At 37.4% G+C, this 15697-nt stretch overlaps 1 protein-coding gene across 3 annotated transcripts in view; it reads left to right on the forward strand.

Moving 5' to 3' along the window:
• LOC107704275 (homeodomain-interacting protein kinase 3-like) overlaps positions 1 to 15697 on the forward strand; it is a 65185-nt gene that overhangs the window by 43755 nt on the left and 5733 nt on the right. For 2 of the 3 annotated variants that reach the window (XM_016507156.1, XM_016507157.1), the window contains exons 4-12: positions 2856 to 2975; positions 3395 to 3508; positions 6210 to 6394; positions 6500 to 6662; positions 11683 to 11800; positions 12221 to 12324; positions 12450 to 12577; positions 12727 to 12894; positions 13808 to 14113. In XM_016507156.1, the coding sequence (XP_016362642.1) occupies positions 2856 to 2975; positions 3395 to 3508; positions 6210 to 6394; positions 6500 to 6662; positions 11683 to 11800; positions 12221 to 12324; positions 12450 to 12577; positions 12727 to 12894; positions 13808 to 14113 (1406 nt within the window). The remainder of the gene's footprint in view (positions 1 to 2855; positions 2976 to 3394; positions 3509 to 6209; positions 6395 to 6499; positions 6663 to 11682; positions 11801 to 12220; positions 12325 to 12449; positions 12578 to 12726; positions 12895 to 13807; positions 14114 to 15697) is intronic. The other variant, XM_016507158.1, reaches the window with a different exon arrangement.

A 15697-nucleotide genomic window follows, 5' to 3' on the forward strand; every position in this document is an offset into this window, starting at 1 on the left:
ACCGGCAGAACAACAACAATGTGCTACATGTTTCTTTTCCCCTCATTTTTTCCAATTGACGGAAATCCGTCGTAGCGACGGAAAACTTTCATCCCTGAGTAGTATTATGTACATCATACTGCTCCACAGTAATATATTTCTGATAATTTCATTAAGCTAACCCGAATTTATATTTTGACGGGTTGCCATGACCCAGCCAACACGCCTATGTGGGGCCTATAGGGGTTGCAACTGGGCTGATATCTGGGGCCCACCTGGGCTACCCACCTGGGACCCAGCTAATCTCGCGAGAAAGTTGTCAGCACAATTAAAGTGGCTGCATTTTTTTTTTGCTAAATGTCAGTGGAAAATTGTGTACAAATGCAGGAGTGTCGGAATTTTTAGATGTTGATTAAGTAATCCAAGTGTCAAAACAACAACACAAATAATTTTAAAGACACATATGTGCACTATATATATCCATGTAATCAGCCTATATGGGATTAATTATGTTTGCACTTGTATATTTGATAAAACAAATAGGGTCCCATGTGTAGCCCATGGTGAGTTCTGACAGGCTGCATCAGAGACAAATAGCGCATTTCAAAATTAAGTTATTTTATCGGCGAATCGGTTTTGAAAATGACCGATACCGATAATCACAAAATGCTTAATATCGGCGCCGATAATCGGTCGACCCCTAATCACAGCGCCAAATACTTAAATATTTAGACTTAATAGGCTATTTATTTTCAGTCTTTTTTTTACATTTTAATCTGGACTACAACATGCCCTAGATATTGTTTGAAAGTGTTTTGATTCTTTATTGTTTGGTTAACATTAGTTAATTCATTAGTTAACATAAACTGCCAATGAAAAATTCTTCTGAACATTCATTAATCTTAGGTATTCCAATATTTAATAACACATTGTTAAAATCGAAAGTTGCAACTGTCTTATTTAATGAGCTAACATGAACTAAGACTTGTATTTTTTAACAAATATTAATAACTTCTGTAGCAAATGTAGCTATTGCTCATTGTGAATGTTAATGCATTAACTAAGGTTAACTAATGAGGTCTTATTGTAAAGTGATACCTATTGGTCTTTATAGTTGTTTTGCACTTTAATCTGTGTAAAACTTTTACATTTATATATTATACATTAACTTTATACATTTTTTTGTATTGCTTTATTGCATTTAAATGTTCAGTTATTTTTGTTATAAGAAAAAAGTTGTTAAACCTGTTATACTGTATTATGACTTAGCACTTTTTTTTAAAACTAAATTTCAATATCGTGATAATACCGTATACCGTGATAAAAGCATTAGTAATTAATCGCAACATGAAAATTTGATACCGGCATATCCCTACTTGAAACCAACACGGAAGTGACTTAAACTGCAATTCATCGACTGGCCGCTAGAGACTGGCTCCAAAAGGGAGTCACTCCCAAATGCCCAACTTTACAGCAGAAAAAATGTTTACAGCCTGGTACAAAAAGTGGTTTTGGTCTATATAGCTAATTTTGCCCTTGATGACAACTGTGAGGGGGGTGAATTTTTTTTTATATCTAAGCCTTAAAGTTCTGCATAATTAAGGGCGTGGCCACTTGAGTGACAGGTGGATTGCCGCTGCTGTCACCACCGTCAAGCTAGGCGGGCATAGTTTCAGCAACCAGCTCCACCCACGTCCCGCCTCTTTGCCCATTTTCGATTACCCGAGAGTGACGTGCAATGACGCGCTGCCAAGATGGCACCGACCCGCTCCGCCCACTTTAGGCTTAAAAATGCTCTTCAGAAACCTATGAGTGACGTCATGGATATTACGTCCATTCTATGTTCACACCCCTTTAAAGGTGCAGTATATAATATTGATAGCTAGTGGTTGAAATGGGTACTGAAGTCGAAATTCAAAATATTGTAGAGAGTTGTTTCTTCCGCCCCCTCCAGACTTGACGGTCATAGATGCAGAAGCTTTTTAGATCAGGGAGAATCTGCGATCTCTGACCTAGTTAATTTGTTAGCTTCCATGGCTGCAATACACTGTGTTTTCTGCCAACTGGCAACCCAAGGTATCAAATACTATTGGGTAAATTGGTAGTGGGTGGAATCACACAGATCAAAACAAACCCGACATTCCAACACAGAACGCACATTTCAAAGTAGAATCAGCATTGTTTTTCAAAGAAACATGTATGTGAACTTAGCATGTTTCCTAAATATCTGCAAACATATAGTATTTGTAATGCTTTAGTACAGTCAAAAAAATGACATACACCTTTAAGCGTGAAGTTTCAGTCTAAAATATAAAAATGTCAAGCTGATGTGGTGCAGATGTTCTCAACTTTGTGTTGAGTTTCTTTGGATCAATTGATCCTTCTCTGAAGCTTTCCTGCATGATGGGCTGTTTAGAACAAAAAGGTATGTTTTTTTTTTTTGTTTTTTTGTTTTTCTCTTGCCAGGCTATCACAAATATTCTGGCCCAGTCTGGGTTGAGAGGTCAAAGGGTCATGTGATCTGATTTTAAGATGTGCCACTGCAGGTCTTGCACCTCTGCAGTCCCCATGTGACACTGAGCATCTAATAGATCTTTCTCTCACACCATAGTGCTGTTGACGTAAGAACGCACACAAAATGGCCACACGCCACCTCCCTTGGGTTTCACACAAGCATGACTCCATAAATCGCCCATTTCTGCGTGACGTTCAGAACACGTGCTGCGTTCTCAACGTGTTATTGAGAACACATGCTGTTTCTAGGCACCTGACAGTCTTTTGTTGACATATCCATTTACGTTGGACAGTGTTAAAACATTAACAATGATCGAGTTCACCAAGCTCTGTTTCACTCTTTCCCATCTGTCTCTCCTCAGATCCGCTACATTTCTCAGACGCAGGGTCTGCCAGGAGAGCATCTGTTAAATGTGGGGACGAAGACATCTCGCTTCTTTAGCCGGGAGTCGGACTCACCGTATGCGGCCTGGAGACTTAAAGTGAGATCAAGAACTGTGACACACACACACACACACACACGCACATCACTCACCCAAGACACCTGTATCATCTTCACTATTAAATCAGAAAAGAAAATGTTTCAGAGGTGGAAACAATCTTGGAAAATAATCAAGAAATGCATAGAAAATATTTTGCTTAAATGTATCAATCTGTATTAAAATATAGATTTTTACAATATTTCATGCATTTTTTAATTATTTTCATGACATTATACTTTAATGTGTAAATACTGTAGTATATTTTTTATATTTGTTGTGGGATATGAGCATCCATTGTCACATTTTAATGAAAGACTATGAAAACAAATAACTGTGCACAATAACAAAATATGCATTACGAGACCTGGGACATGTATCAAAGTTGAGTTTAATAGCTATACATTTTGTATATGTTTCAGTCCACAGAAGAGCACGAGACAGAGACGGGGCTCAAATCAAAAGAAGCCAGAAAATACATCTTCAGCTGTTTGGATGACATAGCGCATGTGCGTGTCTTTGGATCAAGAACACAAGTTAGAAAATCCCACTTTTACCACATTAGTCTTCAGAATCATTCACACTTTGTTCTCTCCCTGTGGAAAATCTCTGCAAGGGGAGTTACCTTAAAAATGCAAATAGAAAACTCATTTTGTGCTGTGTAAGTTAAAGTGTAAAATGTAGCAAATTAGCTCAAAAGGGAAATGTATATAAATAATTACAATGAATTATAATTAATTACAATTATTTATATCAGCTGTGGCAGAATTAATATTACAATCAACTAATCTTTTCGTCCGGCGAACATTCAGTGTAATTTTATATCAACTTTAAGAAATTTTATTTTCATGGCCACAGAAAATAACTTCCTTACAGTAGGGTTAGGTCATAGAAAGGTTTGTTTGTCTGTGAATTAATAGAGAAGAGTCCATTTCTATGGGCATTATGTGTCTTTCCTATGAGGAAATGAGTGAGCGTTGCTTTGCCCGCATTCCTTTGAGCAATTCAACCAGTGTTATCAGATGATTTGTCATTACTTGCCATGGTAACCAGAGGCCTGTTCTGCCTTTTGAGATGTTAGTTGCATTTCGGGGGATGGATCCATAGACCCTCATAGATGGTTTGTTGGTTGGGTGAGGGGTGTTAGGGATTATTTGTTGAATATAACACACAATTGTGTATCTGATTGGTCCAAAAGCTACGCATGAATAAATCATGTCTAGCCAAATGTGTGTCAATCCTCTATTTTATTCAGTAGGACCACATTGAGTCTGGATTATTTATTTATTGTTTTCCCCCCAAGTGTTCTAAGGTGTATGTGAGGGCAAATCTGTGGAATGGATATATATTTAAAAGTAAAGCAAACTTTTGTATTTATTTTTTCTTGCTCTTTGAAATCAGTCACTTTTTTTGGTGGGGTGATGAGGGTGGAGATGAAAGATTTAAGTCATGGTGACCAGTGAAATACAGTTAAAACAATAATATTGTGAAATATTACAATTTAAAATAACTTTTGTATTTAAATTTATTTTAAAATGTAGTTTATTCCTGTGATGGCAGAGCTGGATTTTCAGCAGCCATTTCTCTAATCTTCAGTGTCACATGATCCTTCAGAAATCATTCTAATATGCTGATTTGGTACTTAAGAAACATTTCTAATTATTAGCAAAACGTGATGCATTTAAGGATTCTTTGAATAGAAAGTACAAAATAACAGCATTTATTTAAAGGGGTCATATGATGCAATTTAATTTTTTCCTTTCTCTCTGGAGTGTTACAAGCTCTTGGTGCATAAAGAAGATCTGTAAATTTGCAAAGACTAAAGTCTCAAATCCAAAGAGATATTCTTTATAAAAGTTAAGAGTCAGCCACACCTACCTAAAACGGCTCGTTCGAACACGCCCCCACATATCTACCTCACTATGTGGGAAGATTTGCATAACGCCGCCCAAATGTTCACGCAAAGAAAGAAGGCGTAACTTTTATTCTCACTGTAGTATTGTTGCCGCCGCCGCCATGTCTTGAAGGTGCTGTGTGTTTCGTTGTGAAAGCGAAACTACTTTGTTTGGTCTTCCAAAAGAGGACGACATCCGCTTCGTCATGCCTAGAGCTGATCCATGCTGGTCTCTGAGGAAATACTTCAACTTAGTGCTGTGGATCGCCGGATCGGCTTTCACCGTTTTCTCCGCTCCTTCGTCGGATCCGCCGTTCTCGATCCCGCCGCCACAGCTCACTCTTGCCCGGACTCAGCTCACGCTAAGCCGGGGCTTTCGCTCACGCTAGGCCGCTGTGTTTTTCGTTGTGAAAGCGAAACTACTTTGTTTGGTCTTCCAAAAGAGGACGACATCCGCTTCGTCATGCCTAGAGCTGATCTGTGCTGGTCGCTGAGGGAATACATCAACTTAGTACTGTGGATCGCCGGCACATTTTATGGAGGACCGTTTACTGATCCTGGGAGAGTAATGTTAGACTAAAATGCCGGCAGTTCTGACTCACGTAAGTATGTTTTCATTTAAAGGATTTGCCACTGATGATTCAAACGCGAGTTTTGGGCAGTGTAGAATAGCACTTGTTGTTTGTCATTTCTCTGTCTGCATTTTCATCACAAATGCAGACAGGGTTTTATGTTTATGCGGCGCAATGCGACAGTATAAGTCATTATAATCAGTAATTATGTCCCCACTGGATGCAACAAATGCCTCGTTCCTCGTTGGTTTTAATGTTTTTGTCTCGTCGCTCCGGCCGGACAGGGCATCACAGTATGGTGAGGGGCGTAACATTTCCGTCTCGCGCTTGAGGTATTCGGCCAATCACAACGCACTGGATAGCTGGCCAATCACAGCACACCTCGCTTTTTCAGACCGATGAGCTTTGTAAAAATCGACGCGTTTCAAAAAGGCGGGGCATAGAGGAGAAACAATAATGTACAGTATGTGGAAAATAATGTGGTTTTTTTACTTTAAACCGCATAAACACATTTCATTACACCAAATACACAAAATAATGTTCTTTTTAGCAGCATCATATGACCCCTTTAAAATAATTTTAAAAAAAAATGTCAGTTTTGATTAAATTTTAATGTGTCCTTGCTAAATAAAACTATTAATTTCTTTGAAGTAAAAATAAATAAACCCATTAGGATTCTGTTGAAATGGGCTATGCTTTCTGTCTGTGCAGATACTATGAAGGCCTCAGTATGACTAACCTAACTAACTGTTTGTTTTGACTTTTTTTCAGGTGAATCTAGTGATGAATCTGGAAGGCTGTGATTTGTTGGCAGAGAAGGTTGATCGTGCAGAGTTTGTGGGTTTGCTGAAGAAGATGTTGTTCATAGATGCAGAGGAAAGAATCGCCCCGAGTGATGCCCTTAGCCATCCTTTTGTTACCATGCAGCACCTGCTAGACTTCCCCCACAGCAACCAGTGAGTGGCTTTTCATTCCTTAACCTTGTTTATGATTCAGTTCTTCTGACTTTTGAGGAAAAGCAGTTTGACAGAGGTTTTGTGTTCTGAATTCTCTCTTTATAGTGTCAAGTCGTGTTTTCACATTATGGACGTCTGCTGTTCACGACCAGGCAGTTATGAGTCTCTCAGTCGCACCAAGCCTTCGTTTGTCAGGACGGTCCCGAGCACTGGTGCAGCACCCAACATTACCCTGCCCTTCTGCAAGGTGACCGGCATTCACACTCAGGTATTGAAAGCATTGCCATTACTGTCAGGAACATTACAGTTGTGAGCACTTAAGAATTTTTTTTTTTTGTATTTCTACATGAAAATCAGCTCATATTTTTGCTCATGGCAAACTTTGCTTGCTTTCACTGTTTATTATATAGACTTCCTGTTTTCTTGTTACCCAGTAACCTTGTAAAAACAGCGTTTGTGATGCTATCTGCAATACTTTTCAAGTGAAGGTCAAAGCTGTGCATGACGCATGTGTTGAAGGCCTCAAAGTTTTATGTTCCTGTAGCTTAAAAATTAGAGCATGGGTTTGGTTCCCAGGAATGCATTAACTGATATGATGAAGGAATAAATTAATACCTTGAATGTAGGGCTGTCACAATGTCAGATTTTCACCAAACTCTACTGTTGTTGGTAAAAGTCACATCTTTATTTTTAATAATCCCTGGGTCAGATCATATATACACAGTGCTGAAAAGGACATTCCAGAATCACAAGTTCTTACTATCGAATGAAGATCCACCGATATGCTCTTCATGCCAGAATCCAGCATCTCTTTAAAATATTTTATTTAAATTGTTCTGGTTGAAGTTTCTGTAGGAAATTATTATACTCCACAGACACACTCTAAGTCAACAGTGAATCCATTTTTAGATTTTTTTACCTAAAGTAAACTTTAAAAGCCTTATAGTATTTTGTACTATTTCAACATGTTATTCGCCATGAAAATAGCAAAGAAAGTTGACATGGCGTTAAAACACCAACCAACCAACCAGATTTTCACTGCACAGTAATTTTGGCCAAATGAATTAATGATAAGTATCTATAGAAATTAAACAAAATTGTCACACAGTAATAGCTGCACAGTATGTTTACATGCACTAATTTTGCTGCGTTCAGAACTGGAGAAAGTCTGCGCAGTAATGTCGATGTCAGTAATGAGTATAATTGTCATTTTTGCCTTGATGACATCTAAAAAGTAAACTGAGATCACTTTACAATAAGGCTCATTAGTTAACATTAGTTAACTACTTTAGTTAACATGAACTAAGCATGAACAATACTTCTACAGCATTTATTAATCTTAGTTAATGTTAATTTCAACTGCATTATTAAAATCAAAAATTGTGCATTAGTTAATTACATTAGTTAAACATTAATGCGCTGTGAATTAACATGAACTATGAACAACTGTATTTTCATTAACTAACATTAACAAAGATTAATAAATACTGTTATAAATGTATTGTTCATTGTTTGTTCATGTTAGTTAATGCATTAACTAACATTAACTAATGGAACCTTATTGTAAAGTGTTACCCATATTTCTTGTGCAGAGGTCTGTGAATCTGAAAATAATGCTTAATTTTTCCTGCTGATTGGATTATTTCAGATCTACAGCACCCCTTTCAATCTGATCAAAATTTAATTAGGATCGATTGTTTACATAAATGCTTTTCAGTCTGATTAAGCCATCAGTCACATTATAAATGGATTATTTGGATGTATGTAAACTTGCATCTTTTTCCATTTCATGAAGGCGCAGTACTGCCACTTACTGTGTTTGAGTGTCAACTAGATAGTTACTGCTGCTGGGTTCTTTTCAAGAATATTAGCTTTGTTTGGATAAAACTGCCTGCCAAATTCATAAATGGGTTACCTTATTACACTTTTCTTGATGTAAGTAACTGATTACATTATATTGTTACTGTTTATATAAAGTACTGCATTAGTTACCTTTTCTCACAGTTAGTTGCCTTTCGAACTTCAACAGTACCATTATCAAGTATAACATGCTGGTTGCAGTTAGGGCTGAAGAAATTGTCGACAGTATTTCAATTTTCAAATAGATGCGTGATCTTGCAGGGTGTAACATCAGCATTTTCTGTATGTACCACCAGCAATGTTTGCTGTAAAGGTTGTCACACACTTTCATTTTCATATCCTGCATCATTTGCCCGCCAGATACAGTATTACGTCATCTATCCTTTAGTGTTTTTTTTTTCTTTTCCTTTTGCTCTGTCTTGCGCTCCTGTCACTTTGTTCTTTTATTGTAGCTTCTGCTTCTTGCCTCTTATTTTGTTAATGTGTGGAGGGTCACGTTGACTCATTCCGCATGACATGCACCATTCAGTGCAGGTGATGGCAGGCTGTCAAAACATGACTGTCACAACACATGCTGCCTCTGACTACATTTAAAATAAGCCTCAATATAATCTTTACTCCTAAAAACGATAGTCAGAAATGAGAATTTGATGCAGTTTGTAGGATGATATTTGTTGCCGTATTTCTTTTAGCTGTCCATGTAAATGACTTTTTATTTTTTTTTCTTATGCATTGTGGTCTTTCTTGTATCTCACAAATTTGAGCCCTCATTGCCATTGTCATGGCAACATTGCTGACATCATGGCAACGTGGAGCGAGCATTCGGTTTCCAAGGAGAGACACGGCAGAAAAACTTTCTACCCCACACCAAACTGACCTGAGATAACACACAGAGATTGTTTTAATGCTTTTGATGAACTTTTAAGCATGGTAGTTTGTTTTGTTGTTGTTTTTTTCAAGATAATGTGTCCCCCCCTTGACTCTCTTTTGCAACATTCAGTTTTGCAAACTGGTAAATTGTATTAAAAGAAGTGAATCTGGTCAGCTGTTCCCAATTAGCTGGGAAAGAAGAGCACTGACTCTGGACCTTCTGAATGAGTTGCCCTGGTCACGTTCACACAATTTTGATCACGGTCACGCTGCTAACACACTGTTCGTGTTATTCAGTACCCTGGAGTTATGGCTGTGATGCTTGAGAGTGTTAACTATGATCGAAAAGCATGTAAATATGTCTATATAACCATATATGATGTATGGAATGGAATAACTTAAATGCCAAGTTCTGTCATGAAACGCTAGATGTCGCAGGCTGATGATATTCACAGCGTTAAACTACTTGGCACAAGCTGATTAGTTCATGATGAATACTCAGCCAATGAGCTGTATGTCTTAAATACTCACTGCACCTTATCAGCGTGTTTTAGCAGCAATTCAGTAGCAGCAGCGTAGCAGATCTATTCCGCCAAGACCAAATACATTAACAGTCGTATACACTACCATGCTAAAATCTTCAGAGAGTTATGATAGAATTATTGAATGCAAGTGTTTCAATCAGACCCATTGCCACAGGTGTATAAAATCAAACACCTAGCCATGCAGTCTGCATTTACAAACATTTGTGAAAAAAAAGGGTCGTTCTGAAGAGCTCCGTGAAGGATGCCACCAAGTTAGTTTGTGAAATTGTATCCCTGCTAGATATTCCACAGTGGTATTATTGGAAAGTGGAAGCATTTAGGAAAAGCAGCAACTCAAAGTGGAAGACCACGTAAAGTTATAGAGCTGGGTCACTAAGTGCTGAGGTGCATGGTACATAAAAGTCGCCAACGCTTTGCTGATTCCATATCTGAAGAGTTCCACACTTCCACTGGCATTAATAACAACACAAAAACTAGGCAGCGGGAGCTTCATGGAATGGGTTTCCATGGCCGAGCAGCTGCATGCAAGCCTCACAACACAATGTCAAGTACAATGCCAAGTGTCGGATAGAGTGGTATAAAGCATTCCACCATTGGACCTCTGGAGCAATGGAAATGTGTTCTGTGGAGTGATGAATCCTGCTTCTCTATTTGGCAGTATGATGGTCGAGTCTGGGTTTGGTGGATACCAGGAGAACGTTGCCTGCCTGATTGCATTGTGCCAACTGTAAAGGTATGAGGCTGTTTTTCAGGGGTTGAGCTAGACCCCTTACTTCCAAGTGAAGGGGAAATCTTAATGCTTTAGCATACCAAGACATTGTGGACCATGCTATGATTCCAACTTTGTGGGTACACTTTGGGGAAGGGCCTTTTGTATTCCAGCTTGACTGAGTCCCAGTGCACAAAGCCAGGTCAATAAAAGCATGGTTGGATAAGTCTGGTGTGGAAGAACTTTACTGGGCCCTGAACTCAACCCCATCGCCTTTGGGATGAACCGATGCAGAGATTGCAAGCCAGGCCTTCTCGTTCAAAATCAGTGCCTGACCTCACTAATGCTCTACCGGATGAACGGGCAAAAATTCCCACCAAAGCACTCCATAATCTTGTGGAAAGCCTTTCCAGAAGAGTGGAAGCTGTTATAGCTGCAAAGGGGGCCAACTCCATATTAATGTTTATGTATTTAGAATACCATGTCATTTTCCTGTTGGTATAATAGTCAGGTGTCCCAGTACGTTTCCCCATATAGTGCATGCTAACATGTAGCTCCACAACATATATTTAAGTATAAAGTGCAATAAAAAAGGCATTAATTAAAAAAAAAATAACAATAATGATACTAATAATAAAGCTTGATAACAAATTATATTGTTCAGAAGTCTTGTGTTGCTTCCTTATACATCAGTGACTTCTTGCAGCCATTTGAAATTATGTATGATTCTCTCATTATAATAAGAACCAAGCAAATACACTTTTGACATAATTCTAAAACTTTTTTTTTAATTTAAATTTACATATGTGGACATGTGGCATACACAAATAAATCTGTAATGTTAAAGGGGTCATATGATGCTTTTTTAAAGATCATTATTTTGTGTATTTGGTGTAACATTCATCAGGGCTGTACTGATGTTCTCTCTATTAATGCTGTGTCGCCCCCTATTGGACATTTGAATGCAGTTCACTTTAATGTGTGTCCTAACAAATATCCTTTGTTGCACCTTTATTGCAAGGAACAAAAGATAAAAGCTATCAAAGTATACAATAAGGTTGCAGTTTATTTTAGTGTTTGCAACTACAGTGCACAGTACTTGCTCAAAAATATACTGAAAATGTGTAGTGACTACATGGTTTAAGGTAAGTTTTAGGGTTAGGGTCAGGGTTAGTACCTAGTTATTAAACAGTAATTACATGTAATGCAAATGCAGAACAGGAATGTGCAACTGAATATCACTCATTTAAACTTTTATCTTTTAGACTTTGTTTTGATTTCTCTCTTTTCTTCTCATTCTGTAGGTTTTAGCCTCATCCGCCCCTTCAGTGATGCATGCTGGGATACCTCTCCAGACAGGAAGTGCTCAGTTTGGTGACTCTTTCCAGCAGGCACTTATTCTCTGTCCCCCAACCTTGCAAGGTACTTTACCTTCAGTTATCTGATTCAAGCTTGTTAGATTAACTACAATGTTTTTTAGTTTTGTTTTTTTAACACTATAATAATACATGTCAGTGTTATTTTAGTATTATTGATATACTATGATCATTTTGTTAATATTTTGAACTCATTTTTTTATTATATTTTCTGTTTTAATTTTGATTTTAGGTTTAGTTAATGAGTCAGTGTTTGTTCATTTTGTTGTTTTTGTCTATGTCTGTATTGTTTTAAGTTTAGTTTGAGTTATTTTACTATTTTAACTTTAAACAAACATAAGAACATTTTATTATTTTTATTTTATTATTATTATTTTATTTTTTATTTTTTTCAATTATTGTTTGTTTTATTTCAAGTAATGAAAATTGTTTTAGTAAACAATAATAAACCTGCCTCATGTCACAGGTCTCCCACCCAACCCAAAAAAGCCAGCAGGATACTCAATACCATTGGTGACACAAGCTTCTGCCATACAGCCTCTACAGATCAGACCAGCGGTCATTACACAGGTAAATGCAAAAGAAGGATTTCTAAGGTGGAGACATGGGTACCTTTTTGTTCAATTATCTGTAACATGAAGTTAAGCTGTTTTTCAACTTGTTTTATCTTTTTTTTTTTTTTTTTTTTTTTACAGCAAGCGTGGTCAAATGGTGCCCAGCAGATCCTGGTGCCCACCTGGCCTCAGGTGGCCCCTGTGGCGCCTTCAGCAACAACTATGGCCTCAGAAACAGTGGCGGGTCCACAGAGACTTGCGGATTGGGGGTTGGTGAAACGAGTCTCACTGTCATTGTATTTGCGCTGCTATATTTATCTCTCAATTGTTCTGATGTTGTAGCACGTTTCAGACTCTTGTGTGAGTCCTCTTTCTTTATACACCTTGAAAGGCTTTGTTTCTCTCCCATCTTTTGCAGAAAAGTTCATTCCCTTGGCAACCATTACAGCTCCATGATACCCCACCACCAGCCGCTGTTAACCAACCCAATGGCCATGTCAGCTCACCAGCCTATCAGCATAGGGATCGCTCATGTGGTATGGCCACAGCCAGCTGCTAACAAGAGAAATAAACCATCTTCAAACAGGTTAGTCCCCACATCATATCCAGACAGTCTGCTGATGTATGGAGAACTGGGATTGCCACTTAAAATCAAAATTCGAAGTTACCAATTATTAATGAATTAATTAAAACAGGTTTTGAAATCACTGTACAAAATGACCAATAAATGGACATTTTTAAGAAGTGTAAATATTCAGTTCATTATAGAAGTAGTGCATTTAAATTGTTTATTTATTGCATTGCACTGCAGTTTTTGTTGGAGATTTCAGGTCTCCAGATTTAAAACATTATCCTCAATATATTGGTCTATTTGTATGTTTTTTTGTTTGTTTTAATTTTATTTATTTCAAGTTTATTAAACTATAGAAGTTTGAATAAATAAATAATTGCAATTGATAAGTAAATGGGCATTGATCAGACAAATGGACATCAAAATTTTAAGTACAATGCAAAAATTATATAAGTATATAAGTATATCTTTCACCCACAATACACTTGATTTGTATCCATTACTCAGCATTCCAAAAACCTTTTTATTGGTTAATTTGTAAAGAAAATTAATTGTTTATTTTTAAATATAAATATGTTAAATAAATATCTAAATATTCATTCAAAATACATCAATTAATAAATAAACCAGTATTCCTTGACATAATCATTTTACAAGCAACTTAGCATTTGAAAGTTGATCACTTTTGTCTTTTGGTTAATGTTTATGGAGATTTCAGTCCCAAAACACACTTTAAAGACAACATTAATCAACAAATCAGTTTATTGCTCTGTTAATTAAGTTATTTGTTTACTTTATTTTCAAATTAATTTTATTAATTGAAATCACACACTTTGCCTACAAGAGTTTATCAGCAAGCAACATCGGTTATTACATTCTTGCCATGCCTACTTATGCTCATCTAATTCATCATTATCATCCCCACCAGAAGTAACAACTTCATGCACAGCACCAATTCCCAAAACTCATCATGCCAGTCCCCAAAGATGGTAGACCGTGCCAAAAACACAGAGGAGGTGGCAGCGGATTGTGTAGTGGAGGCGGAATCTGAGGTGGTGCCAGAGGATGAGCCTGTGTGCTGTAAAGCAGAACCAGAGTACGAGGACTCAACCGTGTCTCAGAAGCAGAGACAGACCATTGTGATCGCTGACTCTCCGAGCCCTGCAGGCAGCGTCATCAGTATCAGCAGTGGAACAGATGAGGAGGGGCCAGACACTCAGAAACATTCACTAGAGTGAGTTTACTGACTTATATATGTCTGGAAATTTTAAAGGGAAAAAAAAAATCTATCAGCATTTATTCACCCTTATGTTGCTCTCAAATTTCTTTCTTTAATGGAGCCAAAGATAGAAGTAAGATTTGAAGATTTTTCCCCACAAAAATGACTGGAAACCAAATCTGCCCATGTATATTTGGCCATATGTTATATTTCGTTCAGCGTACCATGGAAGAAAATAAAAACTGCGTTACGGGTGACAGGGTGAAGAAGAGATACCAGATTTTCAAAGGGGTCATATGACGTTGCTATAAAGAACATTATTTTGTATATTTAGTGTAATGCAATGCGTTTACGCCGTATAAGGTTCAAAAAACACATTATTTTCCACATACTGTACATTACTGTTGCTCCTCTATGACCCGCCTTTCTGAAATGCATTGATTTTTACAAAGCTCATAGTTCTGAAAAGTGCGGTGTGCTCTGATTGGCCAGCTATCTAGTGCGTTGTGATTGGCCGAATACCTCAAGCGTGTGACAGGAATGTTACGCCCCTTACCAGGTTCAGGAAACTTTCCTCCATAAAATGCGCTGCACACACTCGGATATTTGGGATGTACTGTACTGTTCTGGATACATTTTAAATATAGTGCAAAAATGGAAAATGCAAATTACGTTATTGAATTTTCATTTTGCACCAGTATATGTTGCAAAAATGGTAGTGGATATATAAATTTAACTACAGGTGTACATTGCTTTTTTACATATTACCACATTTTAAGTTGAACTTTGCCCAAGTTATGCTTCCATATAAAATTAAGTATTATGATAAAATAAAATATTATTTTCAATAATGTTGTATTCTATCATAATACTTAATAGCACTTGCCACTTTAATGGATTTAAAATGATGGTTTTTAATTAGTATTTAAAAAATAAAAAATAAAATGAAATATTCGCTATATATAGAAACCAAATCTGCCCATGTATATTTGGCCATATGTTATATTTCGTTCAGCGTACCATGGAAGAAAATAAAAACTGCGTTACGGGTGACAGGGTGAAGAAGAGATACCAGATTTTCAAAGGGGTCATATGACGTTGCTATAAAGAACATTATTTTGTATATTTAGTGTAATGCAATGCGTTTACGCCGTATAAGGTTCAAAAAACACATTATTTTCCACATACTGTACATTACTGTTGCTCCTCTATGACCCGCCTTTCTGAAATGCATTGATTTTTACAAAGCTCATAGTTCTGAAAAGTGCGGTGTGCTCTGATTGGCCAGCTATCTAGTGCCGCTGCACACACTCGGATATTTGGGATGTACTGTACTGTTCTGGAACAGTGTTGTAAATAAAACTTAACCACTGATTTCTAGTTGTGTCCTCTTTTGGAAGACCAAACAAAGTAATTTGGCTTTCGCAAATGAAACACACAGCGTCTCCACGACATGGCGGCGGCGGTAACAATACTACAACGAGAATAAAAGTTACGCCTTCTTTCTTTGCGTATACATTTGGGCGGGGTTATGCAAATCTTCCCACACAGTGACGTAAACATGTGGGGGCGTGTTTGAACGAGGCGTTTTAGGAAGGC

The sequence above is a fragment of the Sinocyclocheilus anshuiensis genome, unplaced genomic scaffold, assembly GCF_001515605.1.
Source record: "Sinocyclocheilus anshuiensis isolate Anshui unplaced genomic scaffold, SAMN03320099.WGS_v1.1 scaffold863, whole genome shotgun sequence".
In the NCBI taxonomy this organism is placed as follows: domain Eukaryota; kingdom Metazoa; phylum Chordata; class Actinopteri; order Cypriniformes; family Cyprinidae; genus Sinocyclocheilus; species Sinocyclocheilus anshuiensis.